The sequence below is a fragment of the Lagopus muta genome, chromosome 5 (genome assembly GCF_023343835.1).
Source record: "Lagopus muta isolate bLagMut1 chromosome 5, bLagMut1 primary, whole genome shotgun sequence".
Lineage (NCBI taxonomy): Eukaryota > Metazoa > Chordata > Aves > Galliformes > Phasianidae > Lagopus > Lagopus muta.
In genome coordinates, this window is record NC_064437.1 from 40,827,050 (window position 1) to 40,853,447 (window position 26,398).

Genomic DNA, 26,398 nt, shown 5'->3' on the forward strand with positions numbered 1-26,398 from the left:
CTTCTCCTTCAAAAATAAGACATTTTAAATTGTTAATTCAAAAATTCCAACACCTCTTACAACATCCTGAATACAGACTCGGAAAATAAATGCTTTGTCACTTGTCCAAATCTTCATCAGTCAGAATTTTCTACTAATGCAAGTCCAAAATATTCCGTTTATAAATCGGTACATTTTATCTAAATGCTGAAATTGAACTCAAGTATCAGAACACAGACAGAAAGGCACGGGAGTCAAGCACTTAGAAAAAGATATACACGTACTACTTTACCCACCACAAAGTAAGGCTACATATCACTTGATGCTTGAAATGCACTGCCCAACACTAAGATGAAGCAAAGCTCCACCATTACTTTTCATGTCTCTCCTTGAAGTTGCCACACCTCAAACAAACACGAGACTCCAAATTATGTGTTTAGCCCAGTGATGCACACAGCAGCTTGGTACATCTAAGCTCTCACTTTTGATTCCTGCATCTCTGCATGAACAGAATACTTTTTTTTTTTTTTTTTTTTACCCCCACCCCTCCCTTATCACCACCCTCCACACTGGCCTTGAAATCAATGGCTGATTTTACATAGACCCTCACACTGAAATGCTTTCTAGAGGATTAGGTACATTTCCAATTTCTTAAGTACTTAAGTAGAAAAATGCAATTCAATATGACAACTCTTTAAAAAACCACATACTGTCAACCCCCCTGGGCACGGAGCTTCAATTCAATATTAACCTGATCTGACTGGCGATAAAAGCAATAATGCTGGAGGTGTTACATTTCAAAAGCAGCTAATCTCTTTAGCATACACTAATGTAAATACCTGCACAATTTTAATAATGCAACACACACTGCCTTATCAGAAATACTCTATTTTGTATGCTCACCTTTACCGTGTCTGACAAGATTTTAAAACTACAGATTTTCTGCATTTTTTCCCCAATTATTTAACCATTCTTCCAGTGCTTCCTTGCTTTCATCCAATTAACACTGAAGAAGTTTTATTTGTTATTTCCTAGTCAGGTAGCATTTTCTCTTTAAAATACTGAAAATGAAAGCATAAGCATTTTTAAGAGTTGTACCTTTGTAAGGGCAGCAGTATGATCTTCTCCACAACATATATGAACAACCTTCTGAGTTCTCAGTGACTTCAGCAGGGTAGGAACATACCTGTCTGAGAGGTTTAATACAGCAATGGATTGTTTATTATGAAAACAAAAATCAAAAGACAATTTCACCCATTCATTCTTACTCTGTTTCAAACAAAGAAGTGTTTTAGATTTGTTAACAAGATACAATTGCTGTGGCTGAACCTATACATCTTTGAGGTGGTAACACCACTACAGAAAAAAAAAAACAGAATTACTATATTGAGTTATTTTGTAGCAAATATCCTCATTTTCACATGATTGACCATATGTTAACAAGCAAATAATGAAATACAGAGCAGCGCATCATGCCTGCCATTGACCAGGACAACAGAAAAGAGATGACATGTTTTGAGTAGTTTATGTGCTTCACTATTTTATAGCATTCCATTATGTATCAATCTCTTATAGTTCAATTCTATTAAATGACTAATAGCATGGAACATGGAGTAGTCAGCAGGTATAACTAACTTCCATCCGAGGTGGCAACAGAGTCATCGAGCTGCACAATGTTTCTAAATGTTAATATTAGCATCTATAAAGCTGTCAGATACACAAAGATGTCTGGAAAAAGACCCTATCTAAACATAAGCAAAAAAAGCAGTTAATTTTGTGTAGAAGAAACCGAACTTTCCCACAAAAAAATGACTTCACCAGAAAATCACAGAAAGTCTGCGTAAATCTGTTATTACATAAATATGGCCACATTTAAAGCATGAATTCAAATGTGTTTCTTAATTACAATTTATTTTTCTGATTTTAGAGGGTGTTGGGAACAATGGACCAGTGAAAGAACATCAAATCACTGAACTAGCTACAGATTCTGTAGCTAACTGTATACTGAGGGAACCTGACAGCATATACTCCTGCGCCTTGGTACTGTAATATAGAGTAACAGAACTGCAAGAGAAACCAATTTTTGTCTAACCTAACTGCTTTTTGAAGTTGTTAATGAGTATCACCACCCTAATAGAGGAAATTCTGCAAACGGTTAGCTGAAAAATCACAAACTGTTCACCACAAGTGGCCTGAGAAAGGACAATATCCACATAATGGTAATAAACAATGAAGACATCTAATAGCTGGTACACAGAAAGCCACTCTGAAAGCCTAAGTCACAAAGAAAAATCTCACAGGAAGAGAACACAAGCCAAGCAGACTGGAATTTCAACATAATGCTGCCAGAATTTTCACTACAAAATAGCCATTGGAGCAAGGAAAAAAAAAAAAGCCTAACTCTGTCCTCCTTATGTAATCTTGCACAACATTGGCACCATCAAATGTACTCAACAAAGTTTGTTTTGTCCACTACTATTTTAGGAATACCGGTAGCTTCATATTCACAAACCAGGACTTTAAGCATGATGCTTTGCAATGACTACTCACCATTATCATCATTAAGACCCAGCTGTCCAAATTTGTTGCGTCCCCATCCAAAGATGGCTCCAGAAAGAGTTAATACAAAACTGTGAGCTCCTCCTGCTGCAATCTGTGCAAAAGGGATTCCCAGCAGAGATTTAATCACATGTGGGGAGTTTTGTTTTTTATACTCGTAACCTAAGCCCAGCTGGCCATATTTATTTTGTCCCCAGGAAAACACTTCACTTCCTGTTCAAATAAGAAAAGAAATACAGTCAATGTAATTTAATTATATAAGATTTATTTACTTCAAGAAAATGTAAAAGCTAAGTCAGACACTTACTTTCAACTATTTTTCTGTTTGAAAATGCACGCAAATCACTGAACACTTTTGAAGCAAAGCGTTCTCTTGTTCAACCCAAATATTTAAACAACGTTTCCAACCCTCAGCGCTTTTCTCAACATTCCAGCTGCAGCAGTGACAGATAAACGGTGCTCAGTTATCAGGAACCAAGACGCTCCTCCATGGAGAGTTCCATCACCACACACACTCTAATGCAGAGAACTTGCCAAAGCTGCATGCCAAACATGCAAAGGCTTCCTATTTCCAATCGCAAGCCTCACTTAAGCTTTCCATACAGTAGCAGACTTCTTTTTCACATGCAAATATTTTAAAACATTGTATTAAATATATAACTGATGAAGAATAAAGTAATTTGATGCCTTAAAACGTTAAAAACATATAATTTTATTTTCACGAAACACAAGTCAGAGAGCTATTTATGAATTCATTATCCCCAAAAGAAAATAATTTAATGAACAACCAGTGTTCATTATCATTAGGATGAACACCTAATAGCAAAGATATGGTACACCTTAGCTAACAGGCTGATTTTCAAACAGTAACATTACCTGTGTCCCTTCTATCTCCATTTTTTCCAACAAAGTGTTCATCAAGATACCAAACATTCAGGTCTATCTCTTGAAATGCAGGCCATTTTGTTTATGCTGTATTTATTTTATACACACATATATATATATGTCTAATTTAAAATACATTATATAGACATATACACAGAAATATAGAAATATTTTAAAATATATTTCATACATATATAACTCAGACAAAGGGTTAACTTTATATCTCAGAATATATCCTTTATATCCTCAAAATAAAGGAATGTCACTAGATTATACAGAGCAAAGCTACCAGAACAGCACAGAAATCAATACAAGTCCATGAACAATTACACAGAGAATCAAGGCACAGGTAGTCAGTATAAATTAATGCAAATTTAAAGAGATCAGCATACAATGAATACCCCTCCTGTCCACTTTATGCAGCTGAAATTTTACTTACACGAAACAGAAACACTGTCAAACACTACCATCCTTCAGTAATCTGCCCTCTTCTCCCCGCCTTAACACCATGGATTTCCACAATGAGCATTAACTCTGTCCAGCAGCCACTTGTTTCAGAGTTTTTGGACACAACTCTCATTTGTCACAATAAAAACAAACAAGAAGTAGATTTAAATTCATGTTTGTCTTTATTGGCAGTTACATTTAATAGATGCTGTGGTGCTGTGACACAAGTGAAGCCAACTAAGTATATTCACAGACCCAGAAAAGTTTTGAGAAAACATTTAACTATCCAAAATGTGGGTTATCATAGAAAATTAAATATTAACTTTAGAATCACCAACAAAAACCAACATTTACAATAGAAAAGCAGATGGCATTAAGTGCCTGCGAGCCTTGATAACTGTAGTTTACAGGCTAAAACAAAAGACCAGTGACAAAGCAGAATGCTAGCAGGGTGAAAATGAAGTGAGGTAAGAGAAAGGAAAGAAAAAAAATAATTAAAAAAGAAAATTACGTGAAAGCAAGACAATAAATAAAAAAGCACAAGAAAAAAAAGAAAATAATCAACACTGCCTCAGTTTATACATTTGCTCTTGAAATTTAAGTCTAAGTGAAACAGAACATTGAAAACCTTAGAACTACCAGGTAAGAAATTATATATAGCTCCAGAAGAATCTTGCTTACCTTTTGAGAGTGCAAGTGAGTGATAATAACCACAAGCAACTTGCACAATTTGTATCTCTGATAAGCTTTTAATATTTCTATTGGGGTAAGAAAACAGAGAAGGAATTAAGCTGCTAGATCGTGGTATGAAATAACAAGTCACATTAAAGGATAAAATCATCAAATGTGTCCTTTTCACTGTAATAATGTACATGAAACTAACTTAAATGCTCTAAAATCTATTTAGTTACATCTTAAGTCAAAACATCTTCTTTGCCAACATCTTCAGTGATTGTCTTATTTTCAAGTTAATCAATTCAGTAAGAAAACAAATGAAAGATTAGGGAGGTGTATGTACTTTAGAGATGCTAGAAGGAGATGCCATTGCTGAATGGAGGCAATGAATAAAAGAAGCAAGAAGAGACTCTCCTTTTTTAGTTCTCAAAATGAAAGTAGTTTTACAACATATTACTCTTTCCTGAAATTAATGTTAGCTGTAAAGGCTGAATTACATTCTAAAACTTGAATACTATTTTTTTAATCTCTAACATCAACTTCAAATTTGCTTACAAGCAAGTAGGCATCACACAATATAATCAAGAAGCAGCAAATACATACATTAAGCTACAGTAAATCTAGTACACTTTCATTTTGATGAGAGAAATGGGAACTCCTGAAAGGCCCGGGGACTTGTAAATTTGATACAGAATTGAATAACCTTTAAATTTGTTATTCCTATCTTCCACACTTACACAAGTCACAAACAGTCACGGCCAAGTTAAGAATTACTCATGTTCTAAAGAATTGTCACTCAGGTTTTTATCTATGTTGAAAAATAACAAGCATGTTACTTTTCCAGTGTAACTTCCACTCCTAGCAGATGACTATTTATAAACTACCTTAGCAAACCCACTGCACACTTCTCACCTAAACTGACTATTTGAGAAAGGAAATAAACAGTCTGAGGCAGCAAGCATAACAGCTAAAACACATTTCCTAATGAGTGTTCTTAATTATAACAGAATAGTCTGACTAGTGAAATTTAAGTACACTTTTTCAATGAAAATAACTTTACTATATATATATATATATTGGTTTTAACCTGGGCACTCTGATGCATTCTTCTGTTCCAGGCAAGCCAAGCTGTCCATCAGTAGCCAGACCCCAAGCATATACCTGACCCTTGTCATTTAATGCAAGAGTGTGGGCTTCTCCACATGATACAGCTACAATATTTTGGGCATCCAGGGCACCAACGTGCTCTAAGAAAATAAGAAAAGAAGTCAGTAATAAAAGAAAAGCAATTAACAAGCTAATGCTATCCACAACAGTTAGAGTCATTTATCTCCTAGATGTCCATTGAAATGACACCAAAGCAAGCCTAGAATTCTGCCAAAATAGCCTTATCTTACAATTATAAACATGCTTTCTAGGAGAAGTTAAGCTTGCCACTCAAACAAGAGCTCTTGCAATTAACCTGGCACGATCACATACAAAACCGCACAAACCCTGCAGATTTTGTTTTTCAATGTCTTCTTCTAACCTTGCTATCTGAGAACGAATAACAACATTCACTGTCAAATGACAACACATGTAGACTTCTGTACGTGGGAAAACACCTCAACACAGCAAGTTGAATTCACCTATTCATTATAAACAAAAAGGAGCTGCAAAACAAGGCAGGACCAATTAAAGACTGAAGCTACTGATTTTGCAATTAGCTGCACAATGTCCTCTTTATAAAGCAAAACACTGTAGAAACAGATCCTAAAGCTTAATTTTTCTAGACGTACAATTCTCACCTGTGAAAAGCAAACACTAAAGTACCTGTGATTTTTTTTCCTGTACACAGTTCCCTCCTTGAAAAATCTTATGCCCAGTCTTCAAACGCGTGAATTCTACTACTGATCAAGAATCACAATAAAAACTCCTGTGTATCATCAATGTAGCACAGAAACAGCCTAGTGCAGCCTAATTCAGTTCCAAAATGGTAGTTAATGGTATCTGCAACGTGACAGACACTCAGCTTACAAAATAAAATTTAAAAAGGCAGCAAAAAATCACTCAATACTGCTACCAGCTGGTGTTATTAAAGAGGTTGCCAGCCCAGTTTAGCTCATAAGGGTCTTGACAGCTCTGCCAGTAGAAGAGGTAACGTTCACACTTTCTAGTTCAGGCAACACCGTGTACATTAGGGCAGACCATCCTTACCAGCTGCTAACCTAGCCAGCCTGACTTTGCTAACTAACATGGTTTTATGAATAATTCATAGAACCTCTGTGACCAGTAGAGCTCTGAGGGAAGGCAAGAGGTAAGAGAGAGCTAAATAGCACCGCTGGTGACACTGGTGGCAAAGACAAGCAGCGACAAAAGTATCTTTGTACAGCAGAAATACACCCAGAAGAGCATGCACCCATTTGTAAAGGCACTGAGCCTCTCTAGAATGCTCAATTAGTTACCCCATTATATTTTTTAAGGGTTAAAAGACAATTCCAGCATCATTTTCAAAGTGTGACAAGTATTCAGAACAAGTTTGACAAGTTGAGTTTCTATTCCTATTCACAAAACAGAGTTTATGAGTTTATCAGTTTTAACACCCGTTTACTGTTTCCCAACTGAAGTCCAAATTAGTCCTAAGTTACACATCAACTACATGAAAAATCTTCATTTGGCATCAAATTCAAAACTCTGAACAAAGAATGACTAGAATATTGCATAATAGAGAGGTACTATCTTTCTTGTTTCCATATGAACAGTTTGTATCAATTATTGTGCCAAGTAACTTGCAAAACTCCTTCACAGCTATCAGAATAAACTCTTACTAAGGCTTTTCAGTTTGCTTACAAGATGCTTATTACAGAAGCACTGTCAGATGCACTGTTCCATCTCTCTCAGTAGCATGCAGATATGACTCACATGCACAGCTCTGAGGGGAGCCCATGTGCACACTCCTCTGCAGTCCCTACAAGATGTTTGCCAGCTCTGCTATAGAACCGCACCAGGGAGAACCAAAAACTCATAGTAACATAGAAAAAAGGAAAAAAGCCCCTTTAAGTTTTACACTGCATCCTTTAGATTCTTCCAAATTCTATTGCTCTAGCAACGCATTTGTACAGAAGTTTTTCATCTGTTTCTGTTTTTTAAGAAAAGAAGTATTAAATCACACTGCTTTAATCAGACGTGCTCCATACAATACACTGCAGTATTAAAAACACACAACGTGCTTCTCAACTGTGGTATGCCAGATATTCATTTCCAGCACGTTCCAGTAGCCAAACCCATCCATACGGGACAACACTAATCCATGTACTGAAGAAGGTCATCTCCCCTTAGGCTTACAGCCACTCAGTGAGTCTTCTACAGCCTTAGGTAAAGCAATTCCACACTGAAAACACTGAAACTACTGAACACACTGAAAGCTAGCTGAACTGGCAAAAATACGGGGACACAGCCACGCAAACCAAGCAAAGGGATGTTTTTTCTGTTAAAAACATGACCGATCTTGGAAGAACTACTGTGCATACAATTCAGCACACACACAAGCACTGACAGCCTTGGGCTTGATGCAGCATCACAAAGAGAAAAAACACACACAAATACAGGTATGCTCTGTAATTCATTTCTTCTCAACTTACCGGGTCTTTTCCTGGCTTTTTCATGCCCTAGTTGTCCTAGGTCATTGCAACCACATGTATAAACAGTCCCATCATCCAGGACAAAAACAGTGTGTCTTAGTCCACACCCCACATCTCTGATCCTTTTATTTAAGAAAAAGTCACTTTTTCTGGGTTCTAAAACAATCTCTTCATCAATTCCACCCAGTCCAAGTTGTCCAAACGACGCATTTCCCCAGCACAACATTTTTATGCTCTTGATTGCTGATCTTCCAGCTTCACTTTTCTAGAATTTTCTTTACGCGCAGCTGTTCAAAAAAGGGAAAATGGACAGCTTTTCAGTATTGTGCCTAGGTAGCACATAATCCACAAGTACACACAAATAATACAAAATATTTGTGTTAACCTCAGTAAGATCCTTTACTGGTCACTTCAAATTTCAGTTTTAAAATATGCAGGGAGTTATCAAAGTTTATTTCAAAATTTTAAATATTATCCTCTGTGGCACTTCTATAACTACTTATTCTAAACTATTCAAATTACAGTCACTGCCATTTCTAGGCAGTGGAGGTGACCTCAAACATCTTCTAAGCTACTTCTAAGTACAGGTTAGTTTATTAACCCGGGGAGCTGCCTGGTTCCAGAAAGCTCTCTGCATGGCTTTGAAAAGATCCCCAAAAACAACACTTGACTCACAGCTCGGAAAAAAAAACAACACCATAGTCAGCTCTGATCAATGCAGTTACACAACATAAAGAATAAAACACGTCAATCATTATATTTAAACAACTGTGAGTCAACCGAACTTACAATTCTAAAGAAGAAACAGCTCAAACAGAAGTCCCAATTTCGCAATAAAATTAATACAGGGCCACAGCTTCACGGTTACTTCTGCAGTAGAAGGAGGCCACACATACAAACTCATTCATGCCAGCTCTCATTGCTAGCATGACTGGGTTGCAAGTATTTGTTTCTGTGCTGACAAACTTTGTGCCTGTCTGCACAAGATACAAAAATTACTCTTCCCTTACATTTTCAGTATTCTGGATTAAGACCTCAGAATGACTTTTTCACTACTACTTTTGCTATACTCCCACAACATCAGTTTCCCCACGTTTTCAGAGAAGTTTAGGAATCAGTGCAACACAGTGTAAAATCACTTCAAGTTTTCATCAACAGTGAGAAAACAGCATCAATAGCACGACCCGCAATACAACGCACAACCAATGCACTCTATCATATATTCTGCAGGATCATGTATATATCGCTTCAGTGTAAACTCGCTCAAACAAGCCAGACATCAGCTAGCACCGGAGTGTTATGTAAGCCAATGGCATGACTCCTGGCAGCATAGCTATTGGTGAACTAGGGTGAACTATTTTCCTTTGCAGAAGTCAACACAAAGTAAGCAAAATGCCTCTTGTTATGATCTCGCAAAAACAAAAACAAACATGCAAACAAATCCCAACCAAACAGCTTAAAATACATTGTGCTCTGTTTACCTATCTCGGGAGGTGACGCATGATCAAATATTTCCCTAGCTATATCCTACCACGTTCAGAAGGGAACACTGAATGGGAGAAGTCTTCAGTTAAGATACAGCCACACAACAGCAACTTTCACATGTCCGTAAGAGCGACTGCAGCACGAGCTTCAACCTGCAACACAAGTGAGGAAAAGGTGTACGGATGTAGCGCTTCAAGGCTCCCACGGGCAAGATTTACCTTCAGTCAGGAAAAAATGAAATTCCTGCTCTCTATCCAAGCAGCTACGTACTTCCACACACGACTCGTTCGTTTAGTGTTAGAGCCAGAACCAAACCGGCGCTGTACTTTAACCTCACTCCCAGCAGCGCTGCTTCCCTGGCCGCGGGCACCGCTCGCGTTGTCAGCCGCAGGGTTCTACTATGCGTGACGTCAAGGCCCGTCACACGCCGCCACCGAACAGACGGCGAGGGTAAGGCACGGCTCGTTTCCCTCTGGCAGCGGGGCACAGAAGGCTCTGGACGCTTCCCGCACGCACGGGCGCCCCACGCAACTCCGCTCGACACGGGCACCGCCGTTCTCCCGCCGCCCCGCCCGGCTGCCCTAACGGGAAACGGCCCTAACGGCTCCGCTCCTAAGCACGGCGCGGCAGCCCGCCTCGCAGCGGCCCTCCGAGAGCGATCCCGCCGTGGGAGAGAAGGCGGCAGCGGCACACCGGGTCCTTCTCCCGCTGCGACGGGGCCGCGACGGGGCCGCGCCCGGCTCCTCGAGCGGCTCCTCGAGCAGCTCCCCGGCGCCGCACAGCCGCCCCGCCCCGCCCCGGCTCCGCAGCCACCTCCCACCCACCGGCCCCGGCCGCTTTCCCCGCGGCCGAAGGGCGGCTCCTCGGAGCGGCGGCCCGGCAGCGCGCGTCACGACGCGACGGAACTCACCGACGGCCGGACGGGGCTCCCCCGTTCTTCGCGAGGCCGCGCGCCGCGGCTCCCGGCCCGACCGCCTCGGACTCCCACCGACCGCTCCCCACAGACCACCGCGAGGGCGTGAACGGCCCCGGCGCGGAGCGCTGACAGGGCCCGACCGGCGCCGCCGCGCAGGCGCGAGATCCGCGGGCGGGGCCGCGGCGCGTCCGCTCTACCGCCCCCCTTCGCCCCGGCCGCGCGCTCGGGGGCGGCGGCGCTGCGTGACGTCACCGGGCCGCCGCGCGGAGGGGCGTTGAATGGCCGCGCCCTGCGTCGCGTTGCTGTGGTGCCGCCGCCGGGAAGGGCGGGGCGCGTGCGGCTGCGAGGAGTGTGAGCGAGAGGGCGGGAAGCCGTGGGGGCAGACGAGCGATGTAGTGAGGGGGTCGCCACGCCCCCGTCGGCTCCGTAGAGCGCCGGGCGTCGGCGGTGCTTCCGGCGGGGGTCCCGGCGAGGAGTGGAGAGCGCGGGTTCGGCGTGCTCGGTTCCTGACATCCGAAACGTGCCTCCGGTCTCTGTGCTCTGTTACGGAAGCTGCGTTTCACAAATGGAAACGAACGCAGTTCTCTGAGTTGCGCGTTCGGTTTCCGAGCTCCTCTCGGCGTCGCGTTAAAGCACTCGTTTGCGCTGAGCGCGTATCTCCAGTGAAGCAACAAAATGCCGATTAGCACAGGAGACAGCTTGCTTAGCCTGTTTTTTCCCTGAGAATTTGCTTACGTCGGGAGGACGGCTCGCTGCGGTTCGTGCAACGGGGTGGGGAATAGAAGCGGACCCGAGGGATGGGTCGGGAAGGCGACGGGCTTGGCGTTGCTTTGCCCTCTAACACAGTATTCTTAAAAACGAAAGCAAATGGGATATCGTGGCCCAGCCGTCACGTATCCCTTTGTATATCTGTACAGGCGAGGCTCCATAGGACTGCTGAGGACTTGTGGCTCTAATTGTGTCACTGAGGATCCAAAGCAGAAATGTTCTGTTCTTACACGGAGAAAACAAGATAGGAATGTCTGCTACGCAACCAAGTGATGCGGCACTTTGCAGCGTGGCAAATACACAGATGTATTGCTTGAAGGAGAGATGCAAGTGATTTGCCTCCATCCGTTTTGCATACAGAAATAGAAAGTTAGCAGTGGCTGCCATACATACCAAGTAGAGGATGACATTTTATTCATTACCTTCTACACTTCCTTTTATGCAGAGACAAGCAGGACAGTAACTGAGTAATCGCACTGCAGAGTAGACTTTAAATGTTAGCAGTCGCTGTGCAATGTGCCCTCTGGCCAGCATGTGGGGATATGTCCACGTGCTTGAAGATAACAGTGATATTCCCTGTGCAATTTTTACATAGGAAAGTATTTTTATTTAACTGGCCTTACAAATCAGAAACATGTGAAGCATGAAACAGCGTAGAATGTTATCCAACAAATCTCACCTCCTTTGTGTAACAGACATAGCTATTTTATTTAAAAGAATTACTTCAGTTTTATATTGCTGCAAAATAAGTAAATAAAGTGTGCCTTGAACTAAAGTACAAATGTATTTTGACTCCACTTGCTACCTAGCTTGAGAACTTCTCTGTCAGATGACCCTCATCCTTCCTATCTTAGTGCCCTGAGAAAGTTTCTTCCTTTGTGGGACTAAAGATGCAGAAGCAGTGGGGGAAAGGGAGTGCCACATCACTGTTTGGACCCCCTGCACTCAATACAACCAGTTCAGCATTCACCAAATGGCCAGTGTAGTTCCGCAGCAGCACCAAAGAGAACCACATGCTCTCGTGGGTGACCATGCTTGCATCTCAGCATTCTCAATATCCTTGCAGTACTTGTAGAAAACAGTATTCTGCAGTGATGCAAAATCCAGTGAATACAAGAAATGTAAATACAGTTGACTTCAGGAAAGTGATTTAGTTCTCATAAATGCTTCATTATAGAGGGCTAGCTATGACAGTTGCAGTCTTATTGATGGTCACGACAAGTAGGAGACTCTTTGCCATTATTAAAATAGTAATGCTTGGTTACTGCCTGGTGATTGCTGTCAGCACAATTGTTTTTTTAATTTGTATTCCAGTTAAACGCCTATTTAGACAACACAAAAATGAAAAAAAAAATCATACATGCTAACTATCCTTATTGTTAGTACATTCGGTGTGCATTTGGTATTCATGTTAGTATGCATCCAGTAGAGCATACTTTGCTCTAATACTGAGAAATACTCAGTTAATACATGTGTTTCTGATGCTACTGTGTAAAACTCTCTGAATGGCGAATATAGGGATGAATTCTCTTCCCTCTGTCTCCGTTTTCTCCCAGCAGCAGTCAGTACGTACTTTTTAAACATTAATTCCTCACTTCAAACCCCCTCCCCCTTTTTTTTTAATACTCTGATATGTCACAGACAACAAAAAATAGAAACATGTGTCCAGAGCAGCTGATAACATGAAATTAGAGGTGTCAGCTTTTTGCAGTGAGAAATTGCTAACCTTTGCGATAAGCCTTTGTTTAGTGGTGTGTTCTTGATTAAGACAAAGGAAAGGCTTTAGAAAGCAAATGGCATTACAGACAAGGCAGTGACAAACCTTTTTATGTGATTTCAGTTTTTCTGTGTTATCCTCACATTTTTCACAATGTCAATATTGGATGTTAGTGAATTAATGAATGTGCCTATGCTCTGCTGCTTTACAGCTGAGCACGTGGTATTTCTCTGCCTGCCCACCCTCCACATTGTAGTGATTCTTGCTAGCTCATATGTAAATGTTCTTATCACTAAGACCAATTATTTGGTAACTGATGGCAAAATAGTGGGGAAAAAAATGAATTTTCTGACACGTTTTTGAATGTTTTTGAATCACTACATAGATGCTAAATATGAAAGATTGCAAGCTCTTTGTCTAACCTGAGGCATGTAATTAAGGGAGCTGTTAATGAGAAGCAGAGGAGTCATACCTCCAAGTAGACAAGAACAAAAGGCTACATTACCCTTCATGCCTCCAGGCCACAAAATATAGCTAAAATGAAGCTACTCATAGGATGACAGATGTACAGAAAATGGAAAAGCAGTGAAGGACAACCATGGATGCTGGACAGGAAGACCACACCGAAGGGAACCTGACCTTTGCATGAGGTATGCAGTTCTTGTGCTCACAAACTTCTAAGCAGATCCAATATCCCCAAGCCCACACAAAGAACAGCTGGGACTCAGAGCAACTACCCAGTTTCCTTGGCAGTGTGGCAAAAGCCACAGAAGTGCCAGGTCATTTGCAGGCTGGGGCTGAAGATGCTGAATATTTTCAAGCATCCCACACAGAGAGGGTTAGGAGTACAGTCCCTCCTGCATGTGACCCATTCTCCTCCTATTGCTGAGATATTTCACACTATTACATTAAATTTTCTAGTATATAACAACAATAGAACAGCAGGCTAGAAGCTGAATGAACACCAGGAAATTTCCATGTTGTCTTTTGTTTGTTTTTATATTTGTTTGTTTAAGTTGGATGCTGACACACCAATTCCCATGTCATTAAACTGGGCTTTTGGTCAGGCTGGAATACTGAACTTTGATTTTTAAGGTAAACTCCTCCAGAAATACAAAGATAATATTTGAGCCAGTTCAGCCCTGCAGACACCGAATTGAGGACACACTGAACCTCAGCTTACAAAATAGCAGCTCCAAGTGGTGCCACATGTAGCTGATTCTGACATGACACTGTGTCTTTGCATGGCAGGATGATGAAGCACCCTAAAATTAGCCGTCTTACTATTTCGTAAAGAGCAAGCAGAAAGGTAGCAGGCTGCACTGAGGAGAACAAAGAGGCACAGGAGAGGACCAGAACTGACTCCCATGCACAGACAGGTCCCACCACTTCATGGTGAGCACTCTTGGCTTCTTTGCAAATTTCCATCTTGGACTGTTTAGTGTAATTCCTTTTCCTAAGCACAGGGTGACCTTACTGTGAAAGAAGAGTGATTGTGCAAATGGTGGGGGGATCTATTCTCTCAGTGGGCTTGGGAAACAGTTGGGAGGAAAATTTGTGATGAAAACAACAGTGATGATCCGTTTTCCTTTAGGGGGAGAAGGGGGACAGAACTGGCATGTAATTCACAGAATTAAGCTTCTTGTTCATGGAATAGAACTGATAATAGGAGGAAAAAATAGTACTGTTATGGGATCCAGAAATATCATGATAAAGCTCCCCCTCTCTGCTGAGCCAGACTGATAGTTTCCAGACATTCAGCTCTATTTCCACCCCATTTCTTGGGCTTTGCAATGAGTAAGCTTTGAGAGAAATAAACTGTAAGGCAGTGGGAAGATGGGTGTGGACGTGTTTGGGTATGAGAGTAAAGGAAAAGGTTCCAGAACAACAATGAAATTTGCAGATGAGGAGCAAAAAGAAACTGTAAGGAAACATTTGAATACCAGAGGGCACAATAGGCAAAATAACTAATGGATGCTAAGGCTGATTGCGGGGAGAGAAGAAAGCGTGATTCCCTAGGAAGGAGAGGACTCAGCCACCAGTTCTGTGCAATAGACTATGTGGCTCCGTGACTACATGAGAGTCAGGACGTGCTTTTTTCTCTATTCCTATGATAGGACACTGTGGAAGACTAGACGGGAATGAAATAATTGACTGTGAGACACAAAATGTGACCAGAAATGCTTCTGCTGGTAGTTCTCTCTCACAAATATGGGACTGTTTTGTGACAGAGATATTTCTGTTTGGTAAAGATGGTTAGATAGTACTGTTTGCAGCTTTCATAATTTAATTCGGGATGAGACTAATGATTTCACAGGTATTACTGAAACCCAGAGGGACACGATACTTTAAGATCTATTTTGGTGCAGTTAGCAAATGATATTTGGTACAGCATGGACTGTGCCATTGGTATCAACTTCAGTATAGGAGATCTCTGTTCAAAAGTGGATTAAATATTTACTGTGGATTAAGACTCTTGGATAGGTGGAAAATTAGATTTTTCTTGCACAGTTTATGAAGGGCCTCCAGAGAAATTATATGAGAGCAGTCAGAGACTGGAGTGCTTGGAAGAACATAACTCTGAATTTCCTACAATATAAGTCTGAATATTAGCATTGGAAATAGAAGAATTGCAAAAAAAGTTGATAGGATTTTGGGGAGAGAAGCATAGTAAGCTGCACAAGATCAACAATCAAATCCTTGTAACTACATGAAAAAATGTTGCTTCCCAGTGCACAATTTGCATGCAGAAAAATTTTATGGCTGCTCATGTTCCTGGAGATCTTGCATCCCCATAATTAACAAGCTACCATTTAGAAAAGGAAAATTGCCACAAACAAGGTTTTGTTTCTATTTAACAACACTGGAGTTGTGCAAGATGCTGACCATTTTGCTGTTGATTTTTTAATGAGCGATTTAGAGACTTATCTCCAGAAAATTGTGGGATAATGTTCTTAGAAGACTGTTCCTTTGTTTATTTGGTCTGCCAGCACAGGAAAAATGGCTTCAGTTTAAAACTTCAAGCTTGTAAGAGGAGGCCAAAGCAACTATATATCATTTTCAAGCAGAAATAGTAGAGCAGTCACCTGTGCCAAACCTCCATTGCATTTAGCTGGCATTTTTTTCTTGGATAAGGAGGGTGGTATCAGTGACTCATCACCCTTGTCTGATTGACGAAGGCTTTCTTGTCATTAATGTCAGCAAGCCACTAGGGCACCACAAATTATGATCATTGATCCCAGAGAGAAATGATTATTTGAGGGGTACTGGATAATCCCCACTTAACACAGACATATTTACTTATTTCCATAAAGGAATAATACACAGCTATTTCTATATCTTCTAGGCAGGGCTCTGGAACAGCAAAATGACCCTTAAACACACATAGATATCAATCTGAGAGTACTCCTAGGGCTTGGATCTCTGGAGATGCAAGAGAGATTGATTGTTCCTGAGTCTCCCTTAGGAAAAGGCACAGCATTTCCACACCATCAAACTGAGACACAGCAGCTTCTCTACGCCCCATGACCCAGTGGAGACATCCACCACCATACAGATCGCCAGCATGAAACTCCAATTTCATCACAAAAGACTTCCACATTTTTTATCTTGTAAATTTGTAAAGTTTTTTGCTTCTAGACTTGTAAAGCTTTTAGCTTGCAAACATGTACAAAATATTGTGACCAGTGTGACAAAACTTTTGCAGATACAAGCAATTCAGCGCAAGGAATACTGCATGTTGATAAGCTTGCAGCAGTTTCAGCCAGGTAAACACTCTTCAACAAACAATATAAATTTACAAATTAAATTCTTCTCAATGTAACAATATATATATTTTTTTTCTTTATCTTTTTTCCTTATTAACTTCATGCTTATTTGGCCTGGTAGATAAGTGGTTGCTTTGTAATAAATAAACCATTTTTTGTATAAAGAAAACACTTTTCCTAAGAAGTAAATGACATATGATCTTTATATTTTTCCTGGCCTCTCGTTCAAGCTTGAGCCTCTAAATAGCTCCTCACCATTATAAATATGCTTGGGTTATCTTCTGAGTTTATAATAACCATAAGCATTAAAATAGTTTGTTTGTAACTCTAATAATCCCTACTGGCTTCCCTGCAGAATTATAATAGACATGAACCTAGAAGCATTTTGTTTATGAGCACTACAACTAATCATAATTTCCAGTGAGTTATAACAGCAAAGAGCTATTGTTCAAGATTGCAGTATCTGCTCATTTTCAGGGCAAACTGATGGCTGAGGTTTAGTTTGGAATATTTAACAGAAATAGATAAAATTCTGAAGTTTTCACTTTTGCATTTGTTCCTGTGTGCCATTAGCATGACAGCTGATTTTAGCTGGATACAGAGCTCACTATTTGCCCCAGTAACAATTAGGCAGATACTGTTTTTATATTAATTTTCCCAATGTTTTCTAACAAAACCACAAGCTGTTTGACAAAATTTTACATTTACATATTTTAAACTGAAATTTCAAGTATAAGAAATATACAGGTTTATATTCCTTCTGTGCAAAGTCAAAAACTTGAACGTACTTCTCACAAATTCTGTCCATGACAATACAATACCAGCAGATCCTTCTGCTTTACAACAAATATGTGAGAAAATTGAAAATATATGTTTTAAACTATTTTATGACAGCATAGGCTTTGTCTTCATATCCTGTCTTTGAATTTGCAAACTAGTAAATATTTCTCCACAAATCTATGTTTTCCTGATTTAACATTAAGCACATACTTTAAGAGTGTGTCTAAAATTTTGCTCAAACATCAAGTTTCCACAGTCCCACACCATTAATTAAGCATACTGTAAAAGATTTTTTTGTGCTTTAAAAGCTTTCACTAATTAGATTAAATGAAAAACACTCACCATAATATTTGCATTTTCTTTCTCAGTGTCAGTTTGGAGTTTTCCAATATTCTGTGTTTTCTAAAACAAAAGGAAGTAAGACATTTTTTAAGAAAGCATATTCAAATCCATGATAGACAGAAAGAAAATTCCTTTTTATAACCTGTGTGATAACACATGGCATTACTACATGTCACAGAGGTACCAGCTGGTCAAAGTAGGCTTGTAAATGCATGGTTTATCAGACTAACAGAGGTGATATGTCTTTTGACTCCTTTTACTGAATAAATTGATATTTTGACTGTTCAGAGACTAGACAGTTCTAGAGACTAGCACAAGAAATAGGAAAGGTATTTTCCCTCTCTTGCTCTTTCTCTCATGCCTTGTATTGCTCTTAAAACAATGAAAAGATCACAGTTGGCTCAGGAAACAATCTTCACAGCCAGTCTGTATGGACAGAATGGTCAGCACCTCATGCTGTTGCTTTACTTTAGTAATTTTCTGGATCACAATCCTTACTTTGGTAAGTGAGCTTACATTACCTGAGTCTCACTTGTTCTTTACCAAGACAGAGTGATTCAAATACTGCTGGTGTTCAATATGCTGATCCTATCAAATGACTTGAGTTCTCACATCTACCCATTCCGTAAGTTCATTTGTGATTTACCAAAAAAAAAAAACAAAAAAAACCCAAAACAACAGTTTTTGTAATTAATTCTGTCAGTAATACTGAATCCTAAGAAAAAAAATTTTGAAGTTTCACTAGCATCTGTAGATGTAATTTTTGCAATGCATCTTCATATAAATGTTCACAAATTATCTTATAATGGCAGTGAGTTTAAAATTGCAATGAAGAAAGCAACATTTAAAGTGGGAAGATGACTCAGTGGCCTGGGGAAAAGGAGTTCCAGACAGATGAGGCAGCATAAGGGGCAAGAGTGCCAGAATAACTGGGAGGGGCAGGTAAATTGATCTCAACTGAGTATAATAAGGTGACACTTCAAAATGCTGGTAAAATATTAACTATTTCTGCTAGCAGTCACCTAATGAGATTCAGAACCTGAGAATTCTAACCAAGATGTGTTTTTATTAAAAAATGACTCTGCTTTAATAGGAAGGGGGGAAAATTTAGAAGCCTTAGAAATTCTACAGAAGTTGTTTCTTTCCCTTGTCCGTACAGTCAGATAGCGGGGCAGTGTCACTGCTTTTGAATGCTATACACAAGGGATCAAGTAATAGCATTCATCCCACTAGCTACAGCAAGGCAATTCCATGCCCCTAACCCCACTCACTACTACTGCCATACTTTTCTGCTGCCACCGTGTGTCTACATCATAGCTTCCATGTGAAGTGTGGATATGGTATCTCCCCCCAGCTGTAGGACTTTAGACAGGACTGTTTGGCAATTCATTCTGTGACATCATTCTAATACACTATACGAAGTCTTTCCACTGAGTTTGTTTCAGTAATATTTTAGCAAACTCTCATTTAAAAAAAAAAAAAATTCCTGGTATCTGATTTATGCTTATAAAGCTCTCTGCTTTAGTTAGTTCCCTTAGCCATATCACTGGTCAGTCATGGTGCTGTCCTCCAAATTGATCAACTCTGGCCTACCTGCCTGCCATAAACTGCCATAAACATTGCTGATAAACCACTGAAACTCTCATCTGCATGTGCTTGGGAAGCAAGGCGTCTCTGGAAATTATTTTTTAAGATGCAGACTATCTAGAGTGCCCTCTCCTTTTCTCCTTTTCTCTTCTGGCAATGAGCCTTTAGCTAGGGTACCAAGTTACTGAATGTTTCATCCTATTAAGCATTTGCCTAGAGCTGATTTTCTCTGCAAGTTTGTTGTCTGTAACAGGTGCCAAAACCTCTAGTGTTCACCAGACATTAATTCTGGTTTGAGTTCCTCTAAAATTCTGAGGATCTTGATCTGCACTACCATTAGGCTGAGCTGCCTCTGCTTCCTACCTGTTTGTTTTGTAGATAATTTGCTGTGGGCCTTAGGGCCTCTAACATAAAACAAATAAATACATTGGAAAGCGTTCTATCTAGTTACAGAAAAAGACATGGAACATACTTGTATTTTATATAAATTGTGTATGTATTACAGGTGCAGACAGAAGGCAAAAGCTGGAGTGTTTTTTCTCATTACCATGCAACTCACATTAATAGGCTTCCACAAATAATGGCAACGCTTACTTGGCTCTTTTTTGTTAGAAGCATTTATAGTTTCTTAGTGAAGCCTCTCAGTTCTTCAAGGATTTTGGAATTTATTTGTAAGAGGCCTGGATGAAATTCTGTGCGATGCCATTTAAGAGATATATAGTGATATATGAATAAAGACTGCACTGTCAACTGTTGTTAGACAAATGCATTATTGGCAATGTGGTTACAAATACACCTCAGTAGACTGACTCTTAATCCAATTTTAAAAATACAGTCCATAATGCATTGTTGTGCTAATCTTAACCCAAAGTCAAAAGGCATTCATGTGTATGACCCTGTCACCAGACAACATTACGCAGTTAACAAAGGCAGACACTGTAGATGTCATGTCTGCTTAATTTCAACCATAGAAATAGCTGCTATGGAAATTATTTAAAATTATTCACAGTACAAAAGGAGAAAAAGCTCAAATATTCAAAATATTAAGTTTACAATGCATACTTCACTTTAGTTAACCATCCTATGTTTCCTTTTCCTTCAGACTCAGATAACAAAATATCTCCACTATTTTTATCAGTTCTAGTGACAGTCTGTTCAGTTGGTATTTAACATGGCTATAAACAACCTTATTGGTATTTTTGGATGTTTATGTCCTAGATAAAGGTAAAGAAGCTAATGGAAATGGATAGATCCGTAGCTGCTAGTGTCTAAATATGTTTTAACTGAAGATCAGATTAGATGAGCTGCAAAAAGGGGAAACAAAACTTCGAAAAGAACAGCAAAAGTGAAAGCAGTGTTTGGCTTAGTGCCTTCTCTTACATATAATCTGAAGAAGACAAGTCCAGACCATTGTTGTGTCAGCTATACAAGATCTGGCAAACTTGTCCCTGCACCAGACGTGATCTAGGAGAGAGTAGGAATGCAAATCTTGCAAAGCACATTAGTGCCCCAAGTTAGCTGAAGACAGCAGACAGTTATTGTCAGATACCCTTCTCTGGTTTGTTTTGGACTAGACACGCCTTGCAATCAGGACAGTGAAACCTTACAGTGTCAGAATAGGTCCTGTAGTCTCTGAAGATGCTGGGACTATCACACCACCTATAAATTTCACACCTTTCAGTCAAGCTTTTTTTGCCATCATTGTCAAGGGTTTTTTTGGCATCTATATCAAATCAAGCTTCCTGATGTTTTGCTTGCCCAAAGAAAGTCATGAATTAAACAGCGTACCCCCTTGATATTTTTTTCAGCAATTAAATCCAGTTTTTGGGGTTTTAAATTTTAGTCCAATGACTTCTGATCTCTTTCTCTAATGATCACTAGGCATAGTCTCCCCTAAGTCACTAGATTTTGTAGGTAAGAGTCCTCATCAGTATTATTTCCATTTCTTTTCTGTTTTTTTTTTCCTTTGTTTTTTATTTTTCCTCCACTTTTTTTAAAGCAGTCTCACATAACAGGTTTTATCAAACTTTTGATTCTTTGGGCGACTGTCAGCCTCTATGTATCAGTACTTGTTGTATGCTCTACAGATCATTTGGTCTTGTAGCAGTGAGCCTGGTCGAGAATGAAGTTTGATGTGAGCCAAAACCTGTATCAGATCGTGGTAACTTCAAGGAGAGCTTGTGCACTTTATATTTGAATCACAAACAATCCACATTAAAATTTGAATGCTTTCAAATTAAAGAGCACGAGTGCTTGTAGAATGTTATTGAGATATTCTGACTTAAAAATAGAAATTCCCTCACAAAAGGAAGAACGTAGGAGAGCTCAGTAAGATATTAACTACACAGGAAATCGTAAAATGTGAACAGTTTTATCTCAATTTTTTGGTGTTATATATTATAAAAGATAGTATTGTACAAAGGACAGCAGTGCACAAGAAAGAAAAAATAATTTGAACTGTAGACTTGGTGTTCTTTTGTTTTTGAGGCAGAGAATCCAAGTTAAAGAGACACTTTCAAAATTGTGTACAAGTATTACTTTTTTTAAATGAAAAAGGTGTGTTACAAATCCCCGTTTACAATCATCACCCATAATGGAAATTATTTCTTGCTGGGAATTATCTCTATTATTTTCTTTATTGTTCTGGGGATTATCTCTGTTATTTTATGGAAATACTGATAACATCTTTCAGCTGTACCATTCCTACTGTATTTTTTATTTATGGACTCATTTTGAAGGGACAGAGATGAGGGAATGTTTCAACGCTAATATTTGAGCCTTCTGCAGAAAGGAACTACCATTTCTTTCATCATTCTGATACGTTTCCACTTCTAAAATTCGAATCTGATTTGGAATCACACAATACCTGGCAGGCTTATGCTAAGATATGCACTGCATGATGATATGAATAGGAAATATCCAACTGACATTGTTTGACACAAGGCTTGCAAATCACTTACGAGTTTTCTTCCTTTATGTACCCTTAGGTACCTTCTCAGTAGCTGTGGTTGATTCTTAAGCAAAACTATACCAATTCACAACAGTAATAATGTAATAAAAGGCAAACAAAAAAACATACAAAGCACATAGCACAAGAAAAGATACTGCCCTTTCATGTCAATTCCTCATCCTTTCTGTGCTTAACAAGCATCTTATCCACTACCATATACACCAAATGGTGTAGTAGCACGCTTTATGCACAGTCAATGCTGTTTGTTTTTTAACTTCTAAAACATACCCACAACGTTCCCTTGATCATTTTTATACCCAAAAAAGATGCATTTTTAAACCTCTGTGAAAACAGGATTCTTGAAATTAATTCAATGTTGTTTCATTAGTGTCTGGTTGGGAAAAGTAGATTGTTTCTGGTTTACTGTAAAGGAATTGTGAGAAATTCCTGTGAGAAATTGAAAGTGAGTATTGTGAGAAATACTATCGAACGGCCATTAGCTCACATGCTAGAGATGAAGGCATTTATAAAAATTTAGGTAGATCATCAGATAGGCTTTATGGGAATAAAAACAGAAATAGGTAAAGCATTTAATTTGTAAGATGGCTGTATAAGCACTGTCTTCCTGCTCTGTATAATTGAATGTCACAGGTTCATGGGCAATTGTCTGCACAGTCTGCTGCTGTATCAAATACTGAGTGTTTACCATCCTTCACTTAGAAAAACCCACAATAAAACTTGTGAGTTAAATGTGTTTTCTTGGTCTTCTCTCAAAACATTTTGTTATGTATGAAAATAGAAAACAAAAGTATAATATCATAGTTTCTTTTGAATGTATTTTCTTTTGTAAACTGAGCTTTTGAAACCCAAATTGTATCTACAGGCAGTATTTGATTTTAAAAAGCATATATTATGTTCCTCTAAATCAACAGCAAATTGATGCTGTTTTGTATATCACCTTTATCAGCTTAATGGCAAGAATCAGTGTTAAAATGCATACTTCCATGGACTCATGACAGCATGGTGAGAAGTTTTTATGACATACATGATACACCTTTTCTTCATAACAATTCAATAGATGTGAACCTTTGTCAGCTTCAGAGAGGCTGTGGGCCATGACTTTGCTGACAATCCAAACATGGATCTGTCATTTCTACCATTTGTGTATCAGTTCCTGGTTTCCACACATAACTGGAGGATTTTTATCAACTCCCAGTTATACAGAAAATGCAGACATTCACAATAATATCTAGTCTCATTCTCAAGTGTCCTTTTAGAGCAAAGAAAGTGCCCGCTGCTGCTTGTAGTACAGAAGTCTACTTGCTCTTCACAGTGCAGAAGCAGCACCAAACCACCATCTTCTTTTGTTGTTATTTTTGTGCCAGTGCAAACGTGTAGGCTTTATCAACTATCTCTGGATCTGCCTCAGCACTCTTGCCTGTCCCTTGCAGAGGCAGACGTGGCAACAACAATCTGTACTTGCCCATTGGCCAACACTGAGTACAAAATCACAACCTGTGACATACCTCTATCTTTAACCATACTGCAAATTCTTTTTGATCCTTATTGGTTTAAGAATTAAGCCAAGAGATTGTAATAGATAAAAATTATCCTGCAGACACTGGTCACACTTTCTAATTCTCCAGAATAAGTATACTGAGCGCTGATATGTTCTTCTGAAATAATAACAGAACAAAGGTGAGAGGATATTAGAATGAGCTGTCATTACCAGAGACACTGCCACGTGGCACTCACAAACTACTCTTGTAAGCAAAGACACCGAAGTATATCCAGGCCCTTGACGATGATAGGTATTTAACTTAAACACTGGACAGGCTGTGAGGACCAGCACGGTTCTGGGTATACAGGGGAGTGGTAGGCAGAGGTTGCTCACAGTGATTGATCAGTTCCAGAAGGAAGCGTAATTGTAGCGCACTCTGTGACTTGTGGTTTTGAGATCTCTTTGTGACTTTGAAGTTTGTCCAGCAGTTTTTCATCGCTGGCTTCTGTGAGAAGTAGCAAACTAATCAGGGATGTCCAGTAATGTATGTCTGAAAGCTTGCTGCCACCCTGCAGCTGTCAGCACTACTTCCAGCACTAACCCCTAAAGCCAAAATAAAGCTTTGTAGATGTGTAACTGTGAAATTGAGGTAGCAAGAAGCAGATAATTTCTTAGTACAAACTAATTTGGCAAATATATACTATGTGCTAGGTAGATGATACTGTCTTATCTGTGGTTTAACAGTGACCCTGGAATTATTGCAACCTTATGCCCCAAAGAAGTGCTTGTGTGCTTCTGTTACACTGGAACAACAAGCTAAGCCCTGCTGCTTCTCTGAGCTGTTTCAAAAAATGATTGCTGTTGGAAAGGACAATGACTTCTTCAGATGCTTTTCTTTTTTACTTTCCAAAGCTCTAATATTCTCTCATACCATGTTCCAAGAGGTACTTCCCAGTCACAGCTGTATTTGCAGGCTTACTGTCAGACCAGATAATATGCGTGGTATTAAGGGATGTTTTCAGGTGGCCACCAAAAGAAAGTGTAAGCCCTTTACGTAATTTTGGGCAGTCCACACAGATATCTACAAGTTGTCTTCAGCTGAATAATGTGTAACCCATCTCTTTTTTCAGTGAATGGTTCAGCACATGCTATTAATAGGATTGTAGTAACTCCCATCATAATATCTAGAAAATCAAGTATTTTCCAATAATGATAAATGCTGAGGGTTTACAAGTACTGTCTGATAATCCTACTGTGGAATTACAGTCAGCCAGCTACATACCAAGTTCTGCTTCAAGACTCACTCCTTGTACTTGTAAAGGTACTTTGGGCTTTGACAGACAAGATCTGGTGAGAAGTAGTGCTCACATATTTTGTTCTAGAACACTAAGCCTAATGGTAGAGAGACAAATGTTCCCTTCCTCCAAAAGACAAAACGACATAAAGCTGGAAGTCATGTTATCTTCAAGTGCCACAGTATGACTTTTAGTACTCGGTAGACAAAGGCCGCAGCTGCTTGTCCTCTAAAAGCAGTCTCTAAGGTACAGAAATATTTTCATGGACTCTGTGCTGTTATTTGCAAACCGAAATTTTCTTATGTGACTTTCTGAAGATGATGGCTCTGTAGTGACCTGCACATTTAGCACATACCCTGATATCTTCTGCTTCCTGGAAGTTTTACCCTTGTACTGCCTGGTGTTAGTCGCTCAATTTTAAGGTTTCTCAGTGCTGTACTTTCTGCATAACCCTTAGTTAATTTGTTGTACAGATTGTTAAATACTTTTGAAATTCTAGCACCTTACATAAAATTCTCTCAAAGTGAAATATTTTTGTGGTGTTGTGGGGTTTTTTTGTGTGTGCGGTTGTTTGGGTTTTTTTTAATCAGATTGAATAGCTACTTTGAATTGTTTAATTTTGTGTATCATACACAAACACCAGCTCACAGCTCCACAGGACTCCCTGCACATTTTGTAATAATTCTGTCTTAGCCCAGGTCCATATGGATTTACAATCATTTTATCAGGTATGCCAAACTTTATTTTTGAGCTTCAGACTTTGTAGCTTTCATGTACAGATAATTTAATGTTCAAGCCACAGTAGTATGCAGTACTGTATCCACGTGCAGTTCCTGTCAGCACTCTGTGGATCACATCTACTATTACAGACATTATAAAAGAATACATTAGGTCTGTGATCCACGTATAGCGTTACCTTAGACATCACTGAACCCATAAAATGTCTATCTTGTCCCCAAAAGAAGATCTGACTTCAGCTATGCAATTCTTCCATATCCCTGAAGAAACCACATCACGGGATGAGGTTCACAAGCTGTTCTGACAGTGGTATTTACAAAAAGAGAGGAACAAAAGATAACCACCTGCAGTGCACCAAGGAAAATTTTCAGAAGAGAACTGCCTTTA

General features: G+C 39.4%; 2 protein-coding genes across 6 annotated transcripts in view; one reads left to right on the forward strand and one right to left on the reverse strand.

Annotated features, from left to right (window-relative positions):
- Positions 1 to 10,733, reverse strand: part of HERC4 (HECT and RLD domain containing E3 ubiquitin protein ligase 4) — a 31,486-nt gene extending 20,753 nt beyond the window's left edge. For 2 of the 5 annotated variants that reach the window (XM_048945227.1, XM_048945222.1), the window contains exons 1-7: positions 10,561 to 10,733; positions 9,647 to 9,802; positions 8,166 to 8,452; positions 5,633 to 5,792; positions 4,552 to 4,628; positions 2,530 to 2,751; positions 1,078 to 1,169 (exon numbers count right to left, since the gene is read on the reverse strand). In XM_048945227.1, the coding sequence (XP_048801184.1) occupies positions 1,078 to 1,169; positions 2,530 to 2,751; positions 4,552 to 4,628; positions 5,633 to 5,792; positions 8,166 to 8,391 (777 nt within the window). In that variant the 5' untranslated portion in view covers positions 8,392 to 8,452; positions 9,647 to 9,802; positions 10,561 to 10,733. Of the gene's footprint in view, positions 1 to 1,077; positions 1,170 to 2,529; positions 2,752 to 4,551; positions 4,629 to 5,632; positions 5,793 to 8,165; positions 8,453 to 9,646; positions 9,803 to 9,868; positions 10,427 to 10,560 lie in introns of those variants that run through there. The other 3 variants (XM_048945224.1, XM_048945223.1, XM_048945226.1) reach the window with 3 other exon arrangements.
- A 3,131-nt stretch (positions 10,734 to 13,864) lies between these two features.
- The window catches only part of MYPN (myopalladin), a 66,095-nt gene continuing 53,561 nt past the window's right edge, over positions 13,865 to 26,398 (forward strand). Inside the window, exon 1 of the mRNA XM_048943752.1 lies at positions 13,865 to 14,446. The gene's annotated coding sequence lies outside the window, so the exon portion shown is untranslated. The remainder of the gene's footprint in view (positions 14,447 to 26,398) is intronic.